The sequence below is a fragment of the Podarcis liolepis genome, assembly GCF_965112155.1.
Source record: "Podarcis liolepis genome assembly, chromosome: 2".
Lineage (NCBI taxonomy): Eukaryota > Metazoa > Chordata > Lepidosauria > Squamata > Lacertidae > Podarcis > Podarcis liolepis.
Genome location: NC_139555.1, coordinates 62,601,572 through 62,625,991, shown reverse-complemented (window position 1 = coordinate 62,625,991; position 24,420 = coordinate 62,601,572). Strand labels below are relative to the sequence as shown.

The 24,420-nt window shown below is 44.2% G+C and overlaps 1 protein-coding gene across 1 annotated transcript; it reads right to left on the bottom strand.

Moving 5' to 3' along the window:
• Window positions 1–900: 900 nt before the first annotated feature.
• On the bottom strand, window positions 901–24,109 carry SLC6A7 (solute carrier family 6 member 7). The gene is made up of 14 exons (XM_083488370.1): window positions 23,954–24,109; window positions 14,914–15,097; window positions 12,680–12,811; window positions 10,748–10,982; window positions 10,385–10,523; window positions 9,326–9,460; window positions 7,866–7,969; window positions 6,531–6,655; window positions 5,452–5,564; window positions 5,214–5,345; window positions 4,594–4,693; window positions 3,931–4,031; window positions 3,247–3,417; window positions 901–1,835 (listed from the first exon to the last, which is right to left on the bottom strand). The coding sequence occupies exons 1-14, from the start codon at window positions 23,981–23,983 to the stop codon at window positions 1,623–1,625; spliced, it is 1,914 nt and encodes a 637-aa protein (XP_083344496.1). The 5' UTR covers window positions 23,984–24,109; the 3' UTR covers window positions 901–1,622.
• Between the last annotated feature and the right edge of the window lie 311 nt (window positions 24,110–24,420).

Below are 24,420 nucleotides of genomic sequence, written 5' to 3'. Positions count from 1 at the left end.
TGGTTGCTACAGAACAGGGGTCAGCAACCTTTTTCAGCAGTGGGTCGGTCCACCGTGGGTCGGACTATATTATTTTTTTTGGGGGGGGGGAATGAACAAATTCCTATGCCCCACAAATAACCCAGAGATGCGTTTTAAATAAAAGCACACATTCTACTCATGTAGAAACACCGGGCAGGCCCCACAAATAACCCAGAAATGCATTTTAAATAAAAGGACACATTCTACTCATGTAAAAACACGCTGATTCCCGGACCGTCCGTGGGCCAGATAGAGAATGTGATTGGGCCGCATCCGGCCCATGGGCCTTAGGTTGCCAACCCCTGCTATAGGAGGCTGTTTTCATGCATAGGACCCAAAGTGCACATAAATCCTCCCTCCTGCTACTTATGCAACATTTGAGTGGTGTGAGGGGATAGAATTCAGAAGCTATATAGAATGCACATTCTAGTCATTCTTGTAGGCTTGTTTGTTTGTTTTTTACATTCCCATTAGACACTGATTCAAGCATAAAACTGCAATTTAAGCCTCACAAGCAAAATTGCCAACCCAATACATTTTGAAATCTGAAGAGCAAACTGCACTTTGGGCCATTTCAGCAACTCACCCACCTATCATGTTTGCATGTGTGCCCCTCCACTACGTATTTTAGGTAGTGTGTGGCATTAGGGCACATATGGCCATACAAAACAAAGTCCAGTGTATGTGATAGCTCCTCCTCAAAAGGAGAGGAGGTGTCTGTAACTCAGTGGTAAAGAACATGCTTTATATGAATGAGATGGACAAACTGTCTGACATAGTAGAAGGTTTGCATGTCTGCCCCTCCACTCTGCACTTCAGGCAGTGGATGGGTTTTATCCAGCTAAGTTTAAATGAATGGATCTAAGCTAGCAATGCCCATTAACTTCAATGGGTTTACTCTGCATTGGATACAACCCTACATTCCAATGATTATACAAATTGTGTTTACATGTAGGATGATTTCTACACATGCTCACACATCTCTCCCTGTCCTCTACCCTGGCAAGTGGCAAGCAAGAAGCATTTTCAAAGTGCAAAGCAGGGCTAAAGAGGGGTGTGGCCCAATGAGTGCCTCAAGGGCCAGATAGAGAGACCTGGAGGGCCACATTTGATCCCCAGGCTTGAGGGGTCCCCCATCCTTGACTTAGTTGTTAGGCCACAGAACGTAGCGGCAGCTTTGGGAGAGCTATTCTGAGTGAAAATATGTAGGCTAAAAACTGCAAATGAATAGCTAGGTGACTATCAAGGGGGTGGGGAGATAGATTAGATAGGAAGAAGATAGTTTATGGGATGCTAGGCCCTGACCCTGAGGAATTCATCACTGCTTCGGTGAGGAAGGGAAAACATGAGTGGATCCAAGTGACCTGTCCTAGACATTAGAGCAGCAAGACACAGATTCATTGCACACCTCTCCACATCGAACAGAAACCTCAACAACACTGGGATTCTCAGCAGAGTTATGCTGAGTTCACTGCTATGAGATGCTAAATGCATCTGGAAGTGCCAAAGTGCAACTTTGTGCAAAAGTTCAGTTGTCTGTTTCCTTGCGTTCCCTCCACCTTCCCCCACATGGGTGGTGAGCTGGGAGGCTGCCACTTCATTCACATCATGGACTCTTCTTCATCCTCTTCAATCTCTTTATCTACCTGAAAGGCTATATTCTCGTAGCTGGTTATCCCTCCATATTTCCTCATATGGACCATCAAAGGTTTAGGTGACTGGCTGCCTGCCAGAGTAGCCACATACATGCCAGTTCTGTTCTCCTCCAGGGAAGGACCCCAGTCCATGGTTGGCCTGCTAGCTTGCTGGATTCTCTGCAAGTAGAAGGACAAACAATTACAGGAGGTACCGTGATGGACATCCAAAAGAACGTCCATCTTTGGGAGTCCAAAATTGCTTTGATACTGCCCGAAGCATTTCTGTGAAAGAGCATGGAAGAACATCTCCAAAGCTCCCAAGGCACTGCCAATGAAGTAAACCCAAACAGTGGTTAGTGTTTGCACAGCCAGTAAGGTTGATGAACACAGAGCACTGGTCTTTGTTCACTATTAGTGTTAACTTTTTAACTCCAAAGAAGTTATCAGCACCTGTGGAAGCAGACAGTTCTGTTAATTTCACAGGGTGCCCTGACTGTTCAGCAATGCACAGCAAATATGCAACATAGTCTGAGATTAGCAACAATATCATGTTCTTTTCTGCAAAGCAGAAGTGCAAGGCTCTGCTATTTTTCTACAGATCTTCATATTGATTCTATGTTTGAAAATATTTCAAGTTTATGCAATGCACATAAACACCACTAGATGGCAACGTCTGTCCCAGCAATATAGAAACTTGACATTATTAAAAGCTATTTAAAGGAAGAAATTCAAATGAAGATAGAAAGTGGGTGGGGGTATTGGTATTTAGAGTATCTCTGGAAAGTCAGTTTTTTTAAGATTGGGTGGCAAGGAAAGTTCCTTTGCTTTCTCCACACATTCTTTTTAAATGGCTAAATAAAATGAAATTGACAACCAGTTGTCCTCTAGCAGAAGGGAATGATGGCAGTCTCATTCATTGTACCTAATGGTATGACCAAATCTGTTTAGACAAAGCATTAAACTGAGGCTAGTTAAAACAAAAGAGAAAGCTTCCAATCTTCTGCTTGTAGCCACAATGGTCATATAAAGTAGACCTAAAAGGTGCAAAAACAAAGATCCCATGAGAAAACAGACTCTCCAAGTGCCCCTGAAGGAGCGTCTCCACCCCCATTGTTCTACCTGGACACTGAGGTCCAGCGCCAAGGGCCTTCTGGCGGTTCCCTCACTGCAAAAAGCCAAGTTACAGGGAACCAGGCAGAGGGCCTTCTCGGTAGTGGTGCCCACCCTGTGGAATGCCCTCCCATCAGATGTCAAAGAGAACAGAGAGCAACAACTACCAGACTTTTAGAAGACATCTGAACGCAGCCCTGTTTAGGGAAGCTTTTAATGTTTAATAGACTATTGTATTTTAATATTCTGTTGAAAGCCGCCCAGAGTGGCTGGGGAAAACCTGCCAGATGGGTGGGGTATAAATAATAATTTATTATAATATTATTATTATCCCTATTTTCCAGGGACAGTCCTGGATTTACAGAAACTGTCCTGGTTTCTGATTTGATCCCGCTTTTCCTTAGGACATCCCTGTTTTCATCAGAGAAATGTTGGAGGGTATGAGAAAACAAAGAAAATGACCCCAGAAGCTGCTTACCTGCCAGAGTGTTCCTTCCTCATGGAGCACAGCAAAAACCATCCCCGTGGGGATCATCAGGCAGGAGATGATTCCCATCAGGATGCCCAGAATCTCAGCCCAAAATGGAAAACGATAGGATCCATTATACTCTGATGGTTCATACTTGATGATGCTGTACACCAGCAGAGCCTGAAACAAAGAGTGTCATCATAGAATTGCACGAGGCATTTCCCCTTCCATTTTGAGTCAGCTGTAGGGAGTGCTGTCCTACAGATGAACTTTTAATCTCAGGAGGTGTAGGACAAGACCCTGCTAACAGACCAGGGGAGAATGAGATGAGCTGGGGGAAATGATTCAAAACCACCACCTGGCAGAGACTGAAGGTTTATCCATACCTCCGCCAAAATCTGCAGCGCTGAATCAGAACAAATGGCAATTGGATTTTCTGCAGATTGCTATTTGTTCCACATAGCACTAGCACTATTTGTTCCACATAGCAGCGGGGCAAATACAAAAGTGATCAGACCCATGCCTAGAACGTGCAGGACAAGCAGAAAACCATTTGGATGTGTTCTTTCTAGGCACAGGTCAAGCCTTTAATCAGTCTGTAGTTTCCATTTGAGAAGCTTCCCACTCTCTTGTGACATTTTAGATGGTTTTGATGAGGGTATTGTCCAGCTGTGGATATTGGAGCATATTTACCATCATTGTCACTGGAGACAGGAACAACCAACAGGCTTTGAAGTATATCCCTGGCTTGAAACCCAGCATCATATGAATGTCACGACAGAATCTCTTCATGCCTGCAGAGAACAAAATGATGTGTAAGAAATGGGATGTTAAATCAGCTCTTTTCCACTAAATCATTAACGCCACAACCCTATGCAAGTTCACTCAGAAGTAAGCCCCACTATGGTTAATGTGGCTTGGCCCCAAGTAATAATGCAAAGGATGGCTCTCTGAGGCTATCCGGGAGTATACTCCATCGAACACAGTTCAACTGACTTCCAGAGAAGCAATTTTTAATAGTACATAAAGATGTGTGACTTACCCACAAAACAAACAATATGTTAAATGTTAAAACTTATTTATATGTACTGTATTTTTTGCATTTATTATATATTAGTGGTTTTGAGACTTTTAGTTGTAGTAACAACCACCACCACCTCCTGGTACAATTCTAAGTTATTATTTTACCCACTGCCACATGCATCTTGAGATGTTGCATAGCTTATTGGCAGTCTTACTTACCCCACACAAGCCAGCATATATCTCTTTGTATTTACCAATGTCACTTTAAAAATCTCAACACATACTCAGCAATTCAGAATTGAATGTCTACACTATCAGTGTATCTGGTCTTACCATAGACACGTGTCACCACCAAGCAGGTGGTAATGACCACTACCATGAGTCCAAATCCAGCACTATAGTCATCCAGCAGCACCAGCCAATACATCCCGCCCTAGGGAGAAGAAGCAGTGAATGGTCTAAGCCTCTATCAAGACGTGGGCTTGTCAACTCAGTGAGCTTACTTGTGTCAATACATCCAGTTCTACAGGCCAGCACCAGCATTTTAATAACCTGAATATTTAGGAAGTATGAATGGGCGGGGGTGGGGGTGGGGGGGTGTCTCATACCAAAAAAGTCACTCTAGGAATTTCATGGGCTCATTCTATCAGGGCACAGAAAACACTATGATTAGCTTTCTGAATCACAGCTCAAATTACAGGTGGAATTCTACTGAGTCCCTTCAGCACAAAGATTTCTGATTGCACAACAGGACATCCCCCTCTTGTTTCCTTGTGTGTCCCTATGCCCTCCCCAAATCTGCTCCAGAGGGTTTGGGGAACCCCTAGAACATTTAGGGAGGGCACAGAGAGAGGAAAGAGGGAGAACACATCAATTGCCCCTGTAAATCCTCAACTTAAATGATCAACGGAAAGGTCTGGCGGCTGCAGTCTTTGACTGTCCATTTTGCTTACCTCTGTTGTGAGGATGAGCCCCATCAGGAACATCACAATACAAACGACGCCTGAGAAAAAAGCCTTCTTTGGCCGCAGGTAATATGGGAACTCATCTGTCACCGCAGTAACAATGGTCTCTAGAAAGGCAAACTGCACACAGATAATAACAGATGCTCTCTTGTACTGTAAGCCATAAGCACCATTCGCTTGAGGCCATATAGTTCAAGTCCTTCCTCACAGCAGAGTACACTCTTACCTGACTGTCCAGGCCAAGAGTCAACAGCATGAAGAAAAAAAGGAAAGACCAGAAAGGAGAAAGAGGAAGCATTGTCATGGCTTGTGGGTACACCACGAATGCCAAGCCTGGACCTAGAAGACAGGCAAAGGAGGAGAAGAATCACAAGTGGGATTATACAGCTTCAGGCAAGAAGATATTACTGAGAGAGAGTCGAGTTTCATGGCTGTAGACATAAGGGCAACTTACAGCAAGAGATGTCAGGAAAGATGTCACAGAAACAGTCGGGAGTTGGCATAGAACAGTGTTTCCCAACTGGAAACGATTTCCAGTCCCTTGCTTTCTGGACCGTATTTTTTGAAAGCCAAGGCTCAGGAAATAAGTTGTTGATACCCTAAGTCACAACTTAGGATGCTTCAAGACATGGATGATCTAGCAGAAGCCAATTGCCGCTGCTCTGATTTAAGCTGGAAGTGGAACACTAACTCCGCTTTCAGATTTCTAACACCTGCTAGCAAAGTGAGCAGCCCCAGATATTGGAGGGTATGTATAATTTTACTGTGGAAGGAGTTAAATAGTCCCTTTCTCTCACCATGATCACAACTGCAGTTACACCCTACCTCACCTTGTGTGCTGTAATTTAGAGTGGGAAGGAAGAAAAAAGGACATAAAAACAATGTTATTTAGAAAGGGAAGGGTTAAAGCAACAGAGCTGATTCCTAGAGGAGCAATATAGACCATAAAGGGGAAACTACCTAGAGGATAATTAGAAAATGGTCACAATACTCTAAATTTCCCAGAATAGCGATATACCCAGAGAGAAATTATGCAGCAATTCCACACTGTGTGTGTGTTGTGTGTGTGTGTGTGTGTGTGTGTGTGTGTGTGTGTTTATGAAAAAGAATATTCTTAGCTCCCCTCAAAATAAGGAAGCCTAAAATGTAAAAGGAGGATGTTCTGTTCACAATGTCCTGCAGCCTCAGAAATCATTTGCAAGCCAATTTCATTATGTTGCATGCAGACATGTAATGCTTGGAAGACCTGGTGGATAATACACACACTTCCATAGAAGATGGAAGGAAGGAATGTTCAGGTCTTACCTGCTTTGGCAACTTCCTGAACAGGGACGTCAAGTTCTTGGGACATGTAGCCCAAAACAGAGAAGATGGCAAAGCCAGCCAAGATACTGGTGACAGCATTGCCCACAGTAACTATAAACGTATCCCTACAGAATAAAAAATACAAGAACTGGATCAGCAGTCTCTAGCATCATGAACTGGCCATTTGAGACCCCACAGCAGTGGTGGGGAGCCATTTTCAGCTCAAGGGTCACATTCTGGCAGTCACATGCTAGCAGTAGGCAGGACTAGAGGCAAAAGTGGGCAGTGTGAATGCCACCTGTGAACAGTAGGCTACTTTCTGCATGCGCATGTATACACAAACACACACACCACCACCACCACCACCAAGCAAGAAGCATGATTAGAGTTCAAGGAAACATTCCAGGCAGGCAAAAAGACTTAAGGAGATTGCAGAGCACAGCTGGGAAGAGGTGCGGCTCAGGACAGTGTGTGGTCTGTAAAGAGTCCCTGGAGCCAGACAGAGAGGATTGAAGGGCCACATTTGGACCCTGAGCCAGAGGGTTCCATCCCTGATGTACTGAGTTGGAAGGCAAGAGGAAGGAAAGGATGACACCGCAACCAAATTAGGCTGCCATACTTGCCATCTATTGGGATCTAAGTTGGGGGTTCATATCTTAGAAAATGCTACTCTGCTGTGCTTTGGGTTTACATGGAAATATCAAGAGATATGTCACCTATAGAAATATGAAGGAGCATATGTTTTGCTGGGGGTAAAGAGCAGAAACAGAGTTCTCATGGGATCTTTATGCTGATTTTATTTGAATTCCATGATGAGCTGGAATTTTGTGTGGTTGTGCCACAATAAGCCTTCCTTCTGCACAATCATTTCAGCAGAACCAGAACAATCCCCTCTCTCCTCCCCGCCCCATGCTGTTGTTGGGGATCTCCCGACATCTCCCAAGCCAATTTTGGGGGGTGTAGGGGAAGGAAAGGGTGGGAGGCCCCATTGTGCAAGCGGAAATCTTTGCACAGAGCTTTCTCTGATGGGGCAGGGCTTGTTGGGTGAATCTCATCCTTTGCCTTCATTGTCACAAAGCATCCATTAGAGGGATGGTGGGGAGCCAGGGAAAAGGTTGACTGATTTAGTCTATGTTCGTTTCCATTGTACGTTCCCACTTGTTTTCTGGTAGTTACGTTTTGTCTCCTTCCTCTTGCCACATCCATCATTCACCTGCTACTCTATACAGCCTCCATTCAGGGATAATGGAGCGTTGCTAACATCCATGATGACATGAATGAGCAACCACCTCTGTATGTTCCATCTCCATGACATGTTACACTGAAAACATGTACCTGTAAATGTTCTGGTGGAAGGTGTTATATGATGCAAAGGTGAGAAGTCCCCCAAATCCTACCCCAAGAGAGTAGAAGATCTGTAAAGCTGCTTCAATCCACACCTGAAACAGTGTTTGAAAACAAGAGGTAAAGGAGAAGTCTGCTTTGAGTGACAAAACAGTCCATTCATCTGCACAGTGAAGCTTTTTCTAAGGATGATCTAACCAGCTTGAAAGCATACCAGCTTCGAACGCATAGGTACTGCTGCAGTGGGAAGGTAAACAGCATTTCCGTGCTCTCTGGCTTCCGTCACAGTGTCCCGTTGCACCAGAAGCAGTTTAGTCATGCTGGCCACATGACCCGGAAAGCTGTCTGCGGACAAACACTGGCTCCCTCAGCCTGAAAGTGGAGATGAGCGCCGCACCCCATAGTTGAATTCAACTAGACTTAACTGTCCAGGGGTCTTTTACCTTTACCTAACCTCTCATGACAACAAAACATTAAGGAAGAATTGCCAAAGCACATCTGCCAATGTATACAATTTTAATAAATTATAATAATCTGCCAGTGTCTGCACTTATTCATTAATGAAGTTAAATGATCCTAAAGTGTTTCTGTACATCTCCTCATGAAGGATGCATGCTAATTTCTACTTTGCACGTTATAGCAGAAGTGAAGGCAGTAAACACATGTTATACTTTTGCTTTTTCCTCTAATGCACAGGAGAACTCTGTGTTTCGATTGGACCCACCTAAGTGCATTTCTATAGTGTGTGTGCAATACACGTAGTAGATCTCAGACAAGTCAATGCATGGGAAGGGGCCCTGGCTCAGTGGTCCAGCACGTGCTGTGTACACAGAAGAGCCTGCTTTCAGTCTTTGGCATCTCCACTTACAGGTTTAGGAGCAGGATCTGGAGAGCAGCTGCTAGTCAAAATAGGGAACAATGGGCTAAAATGAGAAATGAGGCTCAGTATATATATATGAGCCACTTTATAGTTTCATATAAATGTTTCATATGAGGGAAGTGAGTGATGCTGATGGAAACAAGGGGGCTGGAAATGGGTAAGTTGTCTTTGATTTTATAGGGGGAGGGTGCTAAAATACACAACTGCTGTTTATGGTAGCAGCAACACATTTAATATAGTATGCTGCTCTGGTCTCATGATGTATATTTTGCATGGACAGATCTAAAATGCTATTCTTACATAGCATTGGAATGTCACTTGCTTTTCAATTTTATTTTTGCAAGGGCTGTCCTACTTACAAGTGGGGTCCAATTAAAACCTGATTGGCCTATCCCCCCCCTAAACATTATTCTAAAAGGAAAACCTTTTCCTTCCTTGTGCATCCTGCCAAGCTTGAGGAGCCCCCTGCTGCACACATCTGCTCTGAACATGGCGAGCACTTGTGTGTGGCAGCTGAAAGGGCAGGTCTATGTAATTAAGCTACAGTGAAATCACATGGCATAAACCTCACCTTGGGAGACAGCAGCAGGTCAAACTGTGGCGTGAGATAGAACTTGATTCCTAACCAGGCTCCTTCCAGGGTCACACCTCGAATCAGGAGCATGATCAGGATGAGGTAAGGGAAGGTAGCTGTGAAATATACAACCTGCAAGAAGATAAAGGTATTTGATTGAAGCTGCAATGGTTCATTTCAGTATGCATAAGAAAATGTGGAGATGGTGGCTGTCTACAGGACAGCTCTGTAGAAGTCTTGCAGTGTTCCACAGATTATGCAGAGTGGTTGTCATGTACCCATAATGTCCAACCATTGTGGTGTATTGGTTGGAGTGCTGGACTAGGACCTGAAAGACTAGGGTTCATATTGCCACTCAGCCATAGAGCTCACTGGGTGACCTTGGGCCAGTCACCAAATCTCAGCCTAGCGTATCTAATAAGAGTTATGTGAGGATAATATAGAGAAAGAAAAAGTGGTGTATGGCTCCTTGAGTTCCTTGGAGGAATATAAATGTAATAAATAAATAAATAAATCCTCTGCATGTTGCAAGAAATTTAGAGTTAGAGCATCCCTAAGAGATGATTGTCCAGCCCACCCCCCCTCTTGCAAATTGACTTGAGTTTGCTCTTACCATCAAGACATTCCTCCTAGTGCAGCTGGGTGGGGGTACACATGGTTATTGTCAGATAATGATACCAATTGTGCGAGGGAGGAGACTGGAGCTGTACTTGTTGGCCCCACCAGCTCTGTTAGGTCTCCTGTAGCCTGTCCTGTCTCCCTCCATCCATCAGAGGGCTGAGCATCTGCAGCAGGGAGGCTGCTTTACTTGCAGAGCTCCCCATACAATTTAGAACCTTGACAGCAAATTCTAAAATGTGTGGGGAATGTCCACATGTAAAGCCAAACACCCCCCCCCCCAATTCATACACATTAAGCCCCAGTGTATAGAGGGTTACTGGCTGGGCCACTGCGAATGCAATGGAGGGGAAGAGGCTAACCATTGAGTTTAGCTAATAATTCCAGAACAAGCATTGCTTCAAACACACTAGTGCCTGCTGCCGATTCATACTTTACCTTGCCAGAGGATTTGACTCCCTTTAGGATACATAGGTACACAATGACCCAGGCGAGGAGAAGACACAGGCATAGATTCCAGCGGATCCTCCCAGGATCGCCAATCCCCGAGCTCTCCTGGATGTGCAGGACATAACGACTAGGACAAAAGGGAGGCGGTTAATGGACAGGAGCATCATGTCTCTCTTAGTACAAGGGAGGGCAAATCTGCCATAGAAAACCACCTAATTTAGGAACATAAACTGGATTGGGCCAAGGGCCCCCAAAGGGCTGGGGATCCCTGATTTAGAGTGTGCAGTTGTCAATCAGGTCCAGTATGGTCGTCAATGGTCACCTAAACATTCCCTGGCCTATTGTACTTGCCTCCAGTATTCCTCACTTGGGCTGACAGTGTTAGAGATGTTGAAGGGGAGAGCGCCATTCCCTGTGCGCATGATGTGGTGGTCCAGGCACAGGTCTGTGTTCCACCAGTTGCCGCAGTACTGCCAGGGCAAGTTTTTTGTCAGCGAGGCAAAGAGGTAGAAGAGAACGTAGGCGATGATCATGTTATAGTAAATGGCCACCAAGCAGACAATCAGGATTGTGGCCATGCCAACACCTGAAAAGGGAACAAAAATGGAAGACAGATTAACATAACAGCAACAAGACTCAAACAGCTCCTTGGGTGCTGCTTATATGCTGCACTGTTCATAGTGAACATTTCCATGCCAGAAAATCTGAGTCAGCCATAACCACATAGGCTGGCACTTGAAAACTGGAGAAGAAAGCTTCATTTGCTTTGGTTACATGATTATGTACAGAGGATGGAAGGACCAGCCTATTCCTGGTCCGTGTCAGTTTTGCATGTCTACATTCATAAATCCATTTTGCCCTATTTCTGAATTAATCTACATTTAAAAAAGAAATCCAAACTAAAATTTACATTTAGACACATTTTCTCACAAATTACATAAGTACGTACATGAAAATAGCTCTGCTATCTAGGCCACATCCTATTTTCACAGTGACCAACCAGATGCCTTTGAGAATCTTGCAAGCAGGAGTGGAGCACAACAGAGCTCTCCCCTCCTGCAGTTTCCTGCAATTAGTATTCAGAGGCATACTGCCTCCTATGGGGAGGCAGTACATAGCCACTGTGGCTAATAGCAATGTACTTCTTGAATTTGTCTAATCCTCTTTTGAAGCCATCCAGTTGGTGGCTACCTCTATGCATTGCTAAGGTTGCTTCCAGATTTTGATGAGGGGAGTTAATACGCAAGCAGGTTATTAAGATATTGCAAACAGATGCTTGTTTTACCTCTTCCTGGAAAGGGTAAATCTGGATTAAATGCCATGCCAGGGGAGTGGGGAGGAATACAGGCTGGATACTGCAAAAAACGTGTATACGTGAGACACACCAACACCACACTACAGTGGTACCTCAGGTTAAGAACTTAATTTGTTCTGGAGGTCTGTTCTTAACCTGAAACTGTTCTTAACCTGAGGTACCACTTTAGCTAATGGGGCCTCCTGCTGCCACTGCCCTGGCGGAAAACGATTTCCGTTCTCATCCTGAAGCAAAGTTTTTAACCCAAGGTAATATTTCTGGGTTAGCGGAGTCTGTAACCTGAAGCGTCTGTAACCCGAGTTACCATTGTAAACACCAGTCTGGAAGCACCCTAAATATATTTTGTCTCAAACTACACATTTCTATATGCGCTTTTGCAGAATTTGAAAAACTATGAAATCCCAAGTGATAGCTGCATTCCAATCTGCACATTCATCTGGGAGGTGTGGATTGTGTCTGCCTGTACTGGAATTTGCAAGGGACTGATTCCTCAAGCATCCCTATCCATTCATAACTATCCACACCAGTAATTTTCATCCTGGCTGTCACATTTGTCACCATCTCTAGTGTACCCTGTTGCATTTAAAAGCACACAAGCCATGTGTAAACACTGGCCTCATTGGGGTTGTTTCTTATGCAACTCAGAGCTTGAGACTGGACCATTAAAACTCTGTAACAACGAGAGAGAGAGAGAGAGAGAGAGAGAGAGAGAGAGAGAGAGAGAGAGAAAGGCTGCCTTCTCTGTGCCTCTCACCGTTCAGCTTTACTGATCCCTTTGTGTACCATCCATTCACACCCATAGACTCCTATGTTCTAAGTTTGCTCCATGATGAGTGGAGACAGTGGCAACAGCTGCTGCTATGCCTTTTTGCTACTGACACAACGGACCCTGGTTTTATAGTTCTCAGCAGAAGAGAGGGAGACAGAAACATCAAGGAAGCTGAGAACTGCCTTGCATGCACACATACCTTTAAACAGAGGGCTTATCTTCCAAACAGCAAGAGGCCCCAAGCTGGAGAACTGGCCCAGCGACAGCTCCATGAAGAAGATGGGAATCCCACAGATCGCCAGCATGATGAAATAAGGAACAAGGAATGCCCCTGTAGGAGAGAAAATTGTGACACAAGGCACAGGGGGCATGGCTGGATGTTGGGCAAGGAGCACAGTTAAATGTGAGCACCTTGTTATATAACTTCCCTATGTAGCATAGATTCATTGTGCTAAAGGGACCTTGGAGGTCATCTAATGCAACACCAGCTCAATGTAGGATCTACAGTGAAGGCTGCAACTTTAATCTAGATTGAACATTTCTATGGAAAACCCAATAGGTAAAAACAAAAACTGGAAACAGTAAATGTGGATTAAGTGAGAATGAGAGTGGGGAGAACGGGACGGTATTTTGGTGTTATTGTGTGGATACTGCAAAAAACAACAACAACCTTGCATGCCTGAGCAACGCCAAGTCTACAATAGCTCCCTTGATTTCCAGTTACTTTAAATGTATGTGCAAATGCCCATGTTGCCATCTGAGAACTCTATGACTCCAGTATTGGAGGTACACCCTATCATAATAACTTGCTTGTGATGGGACCATAGTTCAGTGATAGAGCACATACTTTGCTTGCAGAAGGTCAAGAATCATTCCTTAGCATCTATGGTTACAAAGATGAGGAAATACGTACAGTAATAGGAAACTGAGATAATCTGGGGGACTTAGAGCAAGGACTTTAAGGCGAAAGCTGAATCTAAATGACTTGACAAGATCACTGGAATGACTGTGGTTCAGCCAAGAACTCAATTAAATCCCCATAGTATCCTAATCAGTGGATTAAAATGGGGGGAAAAACCTAAAACGTCAAAGACTATCTACATGGCACATATTTTCAAATTTGCATTTTTGGCAGCTGTCTGAGATTCACAAGATTTTCTGTCAATTCAAAGGGTTCAGTTTCTACTCTACTGAAAGCCAGCCAATTTTGTCAAAGAAAAACAATTCCACCCACCATTCTTAGAAAAGCAATCTGAAGACACTATTCATCAAACGCTAACCAGAAGATTCAGTTAAGCAAAATCAAATTATTTCTCTGAATTCTGTCAGCTTTCTGGGACCGACCCCCCCCCCGATGGCATAAGCAAAACACTGATAAAGATTTACAGTGAATAGTTAGAATCTTGTTGTTGTTACTTTTCTCCCCAGTGGAGAAGATGGTATCTCCAGGAGTGTGCTGCCCTTTCACATCCTGAATTCACGCAAGCGGCACTATGCACTGACTCAGAAGGATGTATGCCTCCTACTGTTTCATCAGTGTTGCTTTCGGAAACACGCAGGACATTTGACAGAGGTGCCTGGCACCATGCTGAAGCCTGCTTAAGAGTAAACAGTTCATATGGCATGGCAGCCAGCCCCTTGATAAATGTGTCCTTAGTTGTATATCCCAGGACACCATAGGGGTATAGGAAATGGGTCACAGAGGACTAGCACCCATGAATAGGATACACAATCTTGGGACCTGTGCTTTTTCATCCAGCACTGAGCTGGAGTGAACTACAGGAATTTGAGTTTTGTATGTTTAGGTGTCGACTTTCTGGCAGTTTTTGTTGTGATCACCCCGTCCCCATTTTGGTTTTGTAAACATTAAAGGGACCATAGCCTAGGCAGATATTCTTGAAATACCACTTCAATATCACTTGTGTCCCTGGTGTCTGTCTTTTTAAAAAAAAAAAATAAAACACTCCACCCCCCCCCCCTTCCCTGCATTTCAGAGATGCAAGTGTGCCTGTCATTTGGGGTGGGCAGTGTACGCTCCCACCTGCCAGATCAATGTCTTGCAAGCTGCAGAGAGAGACAGTAACTCAGCAGTGTCCCCAGGGTGCTTGTGCACCAGCCAAGAGCAAATGCACATCCAACCCAGGGGATTAGCACAGTCGTTTGTGACTCCAAGCCGAAGCTGATGCAGGAAATCAGGTGTCTGCTTGGTGTGTTTCCTGAAGTTGGTTGTGGCTACAGTCAAAGCAGCAGCATTGGGGAGTCCTTCTGGGCCATGCCTGCGTTGCAGCTGCTGCTGTGGGAGTTGCGTGCACACACACCTCCTACCTGACGCCAGTTTTCTATTGTCAGTTTTCAATATAAAGATGTAGCCCTCCAGCACAGGATGTGGCAGGAGCCCACAAAAAGCCCTAGTAAGAAAAGCCCAGGGCTTACCTCCTCCATTTGTGTAAGCGCGGTATGGAAACCTCCAGACATTCCCCAGTCCAACACAGTAGCCAATACAGGACAAAAGGAAATCCAGCTTGCCTGTCCAATTCCCTCTGTCTTCAGGGTACTCAATCTCCAGGTCACCATCTCCTTGATCGCTTGGAGTCATTAGCAAGTCCGGAATCACGGGCTGACAAGGGACAGAAGTGAGGAATTAAAGACAATGTTGTTGGAAGAAGACAGAAAGAAGACAGCAAGGGAAACTTCAGAGAGCAAGGGGAAATGATTTTTTTTTTTAAAGAAAAGGGTTGATAGAAGCTAGATGGCGGTATATGTCTGTAATATACACACACAGGGGTGGGCAACCTGTGGCCCTCCATGTTATTGGACTACAGCATACCTAGGGGAGCACAACTGGTTCGGTCGCACTGTGCATGGTGCCTCAGGGGTGCCTTCTGGGGAGCTCAAGAAGTGGAGGGGCTCCGAATTTTGGCATCACACAGGGTGCCACTGAAATTTGAAACACCAAGAGATCTGCCACTGAGTGACCGTGGCTTTCATCATGGCTGCCCATACTCCTTGGGGCTGATGGGAGCTGCAAGGGAAGACTTGCATCTGTCATGAGCTGAGTGAAGTCCATCTTCTCAGCCTCAGAGGTCCACAACAGGAGCTGTTTCTTTATACAGAGCCAGCCCATTTGTGACCTCCGGTTATTGTTGGGACTACAGTTCCCATCTTTCCTAATCACTGGCCATGGCAGCTAGAATTGGCAGGTAGACTCCAACATCATCTGGAGAGCACCACATGGACTACCCTTGGTCTACTCTACACTGACTATGCTCTCTGAGGGTTTGGTTCCAACAGACGTTTTCCCCAGCTGTATTTGGAGATGCTAGCAATTGAATCGGAGATCTTCATCAGGCAAAGCTTGTGCTCTGGCATAGAGCTACACCACTTCTCCATGTCCAGTCCTGCTCTCCCAGCTTGCGTGATGTTTGTCAGGGATTAACTTAGCCCCTATTGCACCCCAGGGCCAGCGATAGCTAACATAGTGTTCTCAGACGTTGTTGGACTCCAGTTCCCATCATCCCTAACCACTGATCTAGTTGTCTGAGGCTGATGGGAATTGGAGTCTCATAACTCCTGGAGCATACAACATACAATGAGTACATTGGCTACCTCAGCTCTGGCCCAACAAACCCTCTTTGGTTTGCCGAGTTAAAAAGCAGCAACCCATCATCTCTCTGGCTTCCATTGCCTCATTTAAGAACTGCCTGCCTAGCTAAGACAATGGCTGAACTAGACTGACTTAAAAATGATCCTCCCTTGACGTGGCTTCCAAATATATTTTCCCAACACAAGAAGCTGCCTGCACCTGGTTCTTAATTTCATAAAAAGAGAGGCGACGGGGCTCAACCCTATATGGAAACCACACACTCTGACTTGAAAGCTCTCCCTGGAAATCCTTGACATGAGGGGACAGGCTCTAGCTACTCAGCAGAGATTGAAAGGTTCGCTTGCCGAAACTCAGGAGAACTATTTGATCTTTGTTATTAATTCATATGTTCATATGTTCCTTGAAAACAGCCAGAGCACTGGTGAGCACTGGCCCAAATTAAATATTGGTTCTCCTTTTTTCCCCTCCAATAGCTGCCCTTTCCTCTTCCACAATAGGCTACAGTTGTAGCAATGCTCCTCTTGTTCAGTTTCCATGGAGACAAGTGAAGAAAGTGTTAGTTGTTGAGGAAATAATGAAGCACAGATTTACCTGCCATATGTTTACATGCTCTTGCACTTACATGCGCACATATCTCTGCTCAGACCCAGCCATACAAACATGTCTGTACGTGGGCAAGCTAATACCACACACATGTGAATAACATGTGTATCCGTATACAGACCTCATAGATGCAATTATATATTTTTATTTCTTTAATACATTTATATACCACCTCTATCTTCCAAGGATCACAAGGTGGTGTACATGGTTCTGCTTAGGATAGACTAAGAGATGGTGACTGGCCCAAGGCTTCATGGCACATATATGAACATGATGCCCAAAGAAACTTCTATATATCTTAGTGCAAAAGATGCCTATGTATGTACATGACATATCTGTAACTCATGTGGACAAGTACATTATCATGTACACTCACTCACTTTCTCACATACACACTTACATTTATAATAATCTAGAAAATATAACCAGGGAAAATCTACTAAAAATGCCCTTCATGGTACTGTATATTTTTCCAGGCACTATAATAGCCATTCATCTGTTCACTGAACACATTTATATGCCATTAATCCTCCCAAAGGCTATCAAAGTGATTTACAATACAGCATTTTAAAATCTAAAATATATTAGCAACGTTAAGCAGCTACAAGATAAAATTAATACAGACCGAAAGCTTCCTTTAAAAAGCCACATTTTAGCTTCTCACTGAAAAGTGAGCAAGCAAGGTAGCCATATGGCTCTTTCTAGGAAGGTCATTCCACAGTCTAGGCTCCGCCATCAGAAAAGCCATCTTGTGTCACCACCTGCCAAATTTTAGGCAGCAGGACTACCAACAGAGTGGCAGTTGAACAGAGTGCTTGAGCATGAGCAAAAGGAAGAAGGCAGTCCTTAAATCAAGCTGGCCCCAGATCATTTAAGGCCTTAAGGTTAAGACTTCAAATTCAGCCTGGAACCAAAATTCATGTTGGTGCAACTGGAGTATCACTGGCATGACAAAACATCATACTAAGGCAGCTGCATTTTGAAGCAACTGAAGCTTTCAAGTGCTTTGGAAAGGCAGCCAGCCATGTATGGAACAGGTTACAATGATCTAAACTGGGCACAACAGGGGCATGAAGAACTGGCCAGGTCTTCTCCAGCTAGGAACACAACTGGTGCACCAGCCAATTATGTTGAAAAACGCTTATGGTCACTGAGGGCACCCAGGAGCATTGCAGGATCCAGGAAACTTCCAAAAGTGTCTATGCGATCATTCAGGAGATTGCAGCCCCAACCAGATCAGAATGATCACCTAATTCGGGTTCAATTGAGCTTCAAACCATGTCTTTATCCATGCCCATTACCTGATTTAGTTTCCCTGCACCAAACTCCTATTTCAGGCATAGGCAAACTTGGCCCTCCAGATGTCTTGGAACCATAGCTGTCAACTTTTCCCTTTTCTTGTGAGGAATCCTATTCGGAATAAGGGAATTTCCCTTAGAAAAGGGGAAACGTTGACAGCTATGCTTGGGACTATAACTCCCATCATCCCTGACCACTGGTCCTGTTAGCTAGAGATGATGGGAGTTGTAGTCCCAAAACATCTGGAGGGCCGAGTTTGCCTATGCCTGTCCTATTTGATGAAGAGGTCATCTGCACATGGGCTGCCATCAGTGCATGTGCAATGGCTGTCTCAGATGTACACATCTCAGCTTAACCACAGCTTATGTTTTCAAATCAAGTGGAAGGTGGTTTAAGGGGAAATGCATTGAACAAGAGAATTTCTCAAGAAACTGCAGGATACAGATGGGTTTTAGCCAATATCATGTGTACTCAGTTTCACTGTTCCAGTAGTGGGAGTGCACTGAAGCTGGAGTAAATGGTATCCATGTGTACACAGCCTAAGTCTCACCATTACGCAATGTAAACCCCCAGTTTCTAAACCTCTTGCAGTAACGGCTTATATTTTTCCAGGATTTTTGCTGAAGCAATGAGATCTTGCAATCATTCCCTTGTAAGAAAAAGGAGTGAGGCAGCACACAGAGAAAGTAGGACAAACTAGCTGGGTGCAATGGAATCTGTGTTCTAAAGCAAGTTGGGGTGGGAAAATGCCTTTAAAATAAGCGGCAAATGTATTTTAAAAATTCTTAGCTGAGTAAGGTGTACAAGGAAACTATGATTTTTATTATTATTATTATTTCATGTTCTTTATTCAGCTCATAGTGGTGAGGAGGAATGGAAGTTCCCCCAGAATGTCTGCTTTATATACATTATTTACACAACAAGGAAACTATGATGACTTTTTTCTATTGATATAATAATAGTGTCTGTGTGTGCATACATGCATGTACGCACTTAAGAAAGCAGTAAATTTTAAGGAGGTTTTCTGTTTTACAAACAATTTTAACTTATACACTTCAGTGATTAAGCAGTATATAAATAGCTGAAATAAAGAAATCATTTCAGCAGGCATTGTAATGCTTTTCTAAATATATATATTATATATTATATATTATATATTATATATTATATATTATATATTATATATTATATATTATATATTATATATTATATATTATATATTATATATTATATATTATATATTACATTCTGTGCTGTCTGAATAAAAGAAAACCTTATACTTTCCAGAACACTTCTTTTTTGGAGGGGTTTTTTGAAAATAAAAATAAAAATAAATGCCTTTGTTTTAGGAAACATGTTCACTAAATAAGTCAAAATCCTTTAGGTTTTTTTTCTAGCACCTGCTTGGCATGAAATCAATGTTAACTAGTAATCTTTAGAATGTTAGTTCTAATAGATTCTCTTAAACCCCATTTTCAGCCCACATTATGGTCCAAACTACTTACCTTTGATTGCTTAATCTCTCCCTTCTACCCTCATCCTGTCATACTCCCTTTTGTCTAAATGCCCTTCATCATCTATGAGACTACTGTGAGTAAGAAGACTCTAAGCTTGGTTCTTGGTTATTGTTTTCTTATCAGTGTCAGTATCTCAGGTGCAATGAATCAACCCACATAATACTTGGCTCTCTCTCTCTCTTTTTAACTGCCCCAAAGCAAAGCAGAGGCATAATATGAGGAAGGCAGTTAACGAACTAGTGTTTATTGTTATATCCAGTCACATACATAAATTACTTTGTGAAAATGTCCACATCACAGCTTATAGTCACTTGCACACACTTTTGGACTCAAGGGAACTTGCTTGCCAAATATGTACGTAATTAAGATGGGAGAGGGGAATGGTGTCCGCAGAGCTTGAATTTTAGCCAGGGATCCCTCTATTTGTTTATTTATATGCAGCTATTTTGTAAAAATATATATATCAAGGCAGCTTACAACAAAAATACACAAAACAATACAGTAAAAAGCATATTAAAAAGTGAAAAACAGAAATCAATTAACCATTGTGGAAATATGTATTCTTAATTGACTGCATAAGCCTAGCGAAATAAAAAAGTTTTCAGCAGGTGTTGAAAAGTTGGAACAGAAGGCACCTGCTGAATCTCTAGTGGCAGAGTGTTCCACAGGACTGAGCCAATGATATGAAAGGCTCTATATCTTGTTGTTATTAAGAAGGCCTCATAAATTTGAGGAACGACCAACAATGCCCCTGCAATGAGCTCGGTGACTGAGCTGGGATATAACAGTTCAGGTGATTCCTGACGTACCCTGGAATGGCTTTGTAAATTAATACAAGGATCTTGACCCTGGCTCTGTAGCAGATGGGCAGCCAGTGCAGCTGTTTTAACTATGGTGTCACAGGTTCTCGGCCAGATGCCCCCATCAACAGTATGGCTGTTGTGTTCTGCACTAGTTGGACCCAAGGGCAGCCCCATATGGTGCACATTACAGTAATCCAGCCTGGAAGTTACCAGTGGCCAGGCTATCTCTCTCCAGGAAGGCCATAGCGATATGGCTCATTCCTGGAACCTATATACTATGCCATGGGATGTCTGAAGAAAGAGTATGCCTCTGAGCATATGTAGAGTACATATGTCTCATACCTGAGAGCAGTTTCTAGCACCTGGCTTTCTACAAATTGAGCACCGGGAAGGGTTAATGAAGGGTTATCCCACAACTGAAGTTATATGAATCAGCCTAAAGTTTATTCTGACAAAGACTCTACCCCATTTTTTGGCCAAGGCCAGTTTCCACTGAGTGTGATCACTGCTATACTTTGGAGTGACATGTTTGTCTCTCCATGCTACAATCTGGTGCTTTCTTTAGAATCCTGGTGGCATTCTGAGCATCTTTGCTTTTCATTTTTCTTAGGCAGCCTTCTGTTCCTGAAGAAAAAAAATTCAATCATACACACCATCGCTTGGAACAACAAATCGAGGCAAGAAGCTTTTCTTCCCAGGCTGCAAAGTTTAAGCATTGTGGTTAATCTATAATGCCAAACTCTGCTGGGAGACTGAGAGACTCCAGCACAGGTTCCTCAGCAGGAAATTTTTAACAGCTTTCTGCCATTCCCTTCTCCTGTCCTTTGGACAGCTAGGTATTCTATGAAGGCATCCTCAAACAGAAATAGTTCAGAGTAGAAAAAACAAGGGCAGATTCAGAGCGAGAGGGCTATCCTTCAGATAAATGAACAATGGATAAGCTAGCTTTGGATATATAAAAAAAGAAAGTATATGGTGACTATTGTGGTAAAAAGGCAAAAAGGACAAATATTATTATTCCAATACACACCAAATAAATGTGATAGATTTCGTATTTTGGAATACGAAAAACATTTCTTAGAGTGTGTGTAAGCCCCACAAAAGCCTTTATTTTACCGATTTAGGTCATCAGTCCCACATTACACTCAAGAACACTGAGTTACAGGAGAGAGAGAAAATCCCTCACTTTAAGAAATGCATCTGTGCCACATCTGAGTCACAAGCTGGCAGCTGGAGAAATCAAAAGACACCCCCCCCCGGAACACTTCAAAATGAATATTTTTCTCCACAGTTTTTGGGAGTGTCCCATTTTGTAGACCTTGACTTCATATCTGGTTGGAACCAGATGTGGTATGTAGTAGCCTCCCCTTACTCTACATTAGCACGGTGTAATGATGTCATATCTTTCATTTCCTCAGTTATACATTACAGGGAGAGAGAAGGGGGATCTTAGCATTAAGTTACATTTATGTGAGGTGTGTGTGTGTGCGCACATGTGCGTAAAAGAGAGGGTTTAGTTCTGTTGTAGAGCAGCTGCTTATGATATTAAACTTCAGTTTGAAGCTGGTTTAATACCTTGCCTTGTTCTGAAGCTGCTGAGATATTATTGTCTGAACCCCGTCAGTGTGCATGCCACACACAAAAGTTGGGGGGAAAGCAGACACGAGTTAGTGTCCTGGGGATTAGATGAGTTCATGCCTCTCAGAGTTGTTCAGATCAATTGGCTGAGGCTGCATGGCATCTCCACCACTCTGTGCTGGTGAAGGCTCATTATTTGGTGAAATGGCGGTACTTTCACCTACTTATCCAGCACCACTAGCCCAGAAACAAATTGTTTTTCATTTCTCTCAAAATTTGGGATGGGGGTTGGAGACCTGGACTAGAGATGGCAGGAAGCCACCTTGAAAGTCACTAGAGCAAAACAAGGCTCACTGCTTCATCAAAATCATAGCAAATCCCCATTTAGACAAGTATTCCCCATAGCTCCTGACTTGAATCTGCTGCTGCTGTCTTAATGGGATTGCTTTATTGTGCATTTTGACTGTGGATTTTTATTCTAACGTTTTGATTAAATTGTTTCATTGCACATTTTAATTAGGGGGTTTTCTTGGCGGTTGTAACTTGTGTTTTTTTTAAATTTGCTTTGCCTGCTACCTGCCGCAATGAGAGAGCCTTTTGGTCCAAAGACTAGCACTAGCACCAGATTTAGGGTGGTGCCAAGCCAAGGGGGCTCAAAACTGAGAAGATCCATTTTGGGGCGCCAAATGTTGGCCTCACACAGGACATCATATTGCAAAATATTACCAAAGTCCACCCCTGCTAGCACCAGTCAGAAACAGGATGGATGGCTTTGCTTATAGACTACCTGTCCCTGCAGATCTTATGAACTTTCTCAGACAGCGCACTCTGAATGGTGGTTGGAGTCTTGTGGGATTTTCTGCCTCAAGGGCCAAAATAACTTGGCTGGCCTTGAACCGGGGTGGGGGGGCACTGGGTGCTTTTTACTGCTCTACCTTCATTTACTGCAAAATGTCTTGGAGCAGCCAACAGTGGAGTCAGAAGTGGGAGATATGGGGAAAGATAAATAAATGAATAAACATTAATGCATTCATATCCCAGGGTGGCATACAGCACATGGTCCTCTACTCCCACTCCATTTTATTCTCACATCAATAGGTTGTGGTTAGGCTGTAATTGGCCCCAAGTAACCTTTGTGGCTGAGTGAGGATTTGAACCCTGCTCTTTCAGTTCCTACCTGGCACTCTAACCACTATGCCACACTGAAATGCTTATGTAAGAGATTTTGCCTGGGTGATGTAAAAGTGGGAAGGGGAAAGGGGAAAAGAATCACTGCCAGAAGAAGGCTTCCCAGGGGGAAAGAGGGAGGAGCCGGCCGGGTGATGCAAGCCGAGAGGGAGCGGATATGGAAAGAAGCAAAGAGGGGCTTGATAGACCTGGCCCGGTTTCCTGCTCCAGCCATGTCCGATGTGAACCATTCTAGCCTGTCTTCCTGGGCGCTCTTTCCCTTTTAGCACCTGTTGCACATAGGATGCAGTGGGAGGACAAGCACTGATGCAAACACTACAGGGGACTTGCAATCCTCTCTCTCCCCACCCAATTGTTCCGTACCTAAATCCCACCCCCAGCCATATAGCACGCATCATCCCCTGGTGGAAACACCTGCCTTCCAGAGGCAAAAGAAACACCTGCGTGATGAGGCTGGCTGGTGAAAAGCGGGTGCACAGCCCCCCCCCCCAGCTTGCTAATTAAAGAGAGTGAGAAGAGCTGGCTGTGCAATGACAGCCAGCCAGCCACCCCCGCCTCCCACCTGCCCCACCTGCTGCTTCCTGGGGTCCTGCCAGGGGCAGAAGGTGTTGTCGCTCTCCACCTTTAGCAGCAGACAACCTGCTACTCTGAAGGGTCTGGGTCCCAGAGGAAGCATCCCCTGCCAACCTTACCTGGGGGAAAGGATACAGGGACTGGGGGATGTGCAATCCTGAGCCTGGATTGTTTTGCCATCCAGAAAAAGGCACCTGCTAAAGCTCTCTTCCCCTGACACACACACACACACACACACACACTTTCTCCTTTTGTGGCATCTAATTATGTGCCTCCGGTACAAGCTGCTCGCTGCCTCCTTGTCTTACCTTCTGAGGATGGTGCTCCTGGTTCTTCATCGTGGAGTCGCGTTGCTATGCACTCCTTCTCCCTCCCTGCAGTTCGCTTGTTCGCACTCTGGCTCTTCCACTTGTTCCAGAGATGCGCTCTCTCTCTCTCTCTCTCTCTCTCTCTCTCTCTCTCTCTCCCTCTCCCTCCCTCCCTCCCTCCCTCTCTCTCTCTCTCTCTCTCTCTCTCTCTCTGCAACAATAGGGAAGACGGAAGGACCATCCAGATAAACAGATCAGCAAGTGAGCAGGAGAAACCTTCCCTTTCTCTGTATGTTTCTGTCCCTCTCTGGACCAGCACAGAGTATGTTGTTACCATTAGCTAGCTAGAGAATGAGGCGGAATGAGAGCGAGCTGCCAGGGAGGGCTAGCAGCAGCAGGTTGGCTGTTTGGCACACAGCTCTGCTTCGGAGTCAGATGGAGATTGCAGGCTGTGTCAAACAGTAAGT

What these genes read in the sequence shown, in the direction of transcription:
- SLC6A7 (XM_083488370.1), bottom strand. Translation starts at nt 23,983, where the DNA reads ATGAAGAACCAGGAGCACCATCCTCAGAAG. An exon ending in TCAGGAAGTTGCCAAAGCAG is followed by an intron (nt 5,565 to 6,530) that starts GTAAGACCTGAA and finishes CCTGTCTTCTAG; the next exon opens with GTCCAGGCTTGGCATTCGTG. An exon ending in GGTGGTGACACGTGTCTATG is followed by an intron (nt 4,032 to 4,593) that starts GTAAGACCAGAT and finishes TGTTCTCTGCAG; the next exon opens with GCATGAAGAGATTCTGTCGT.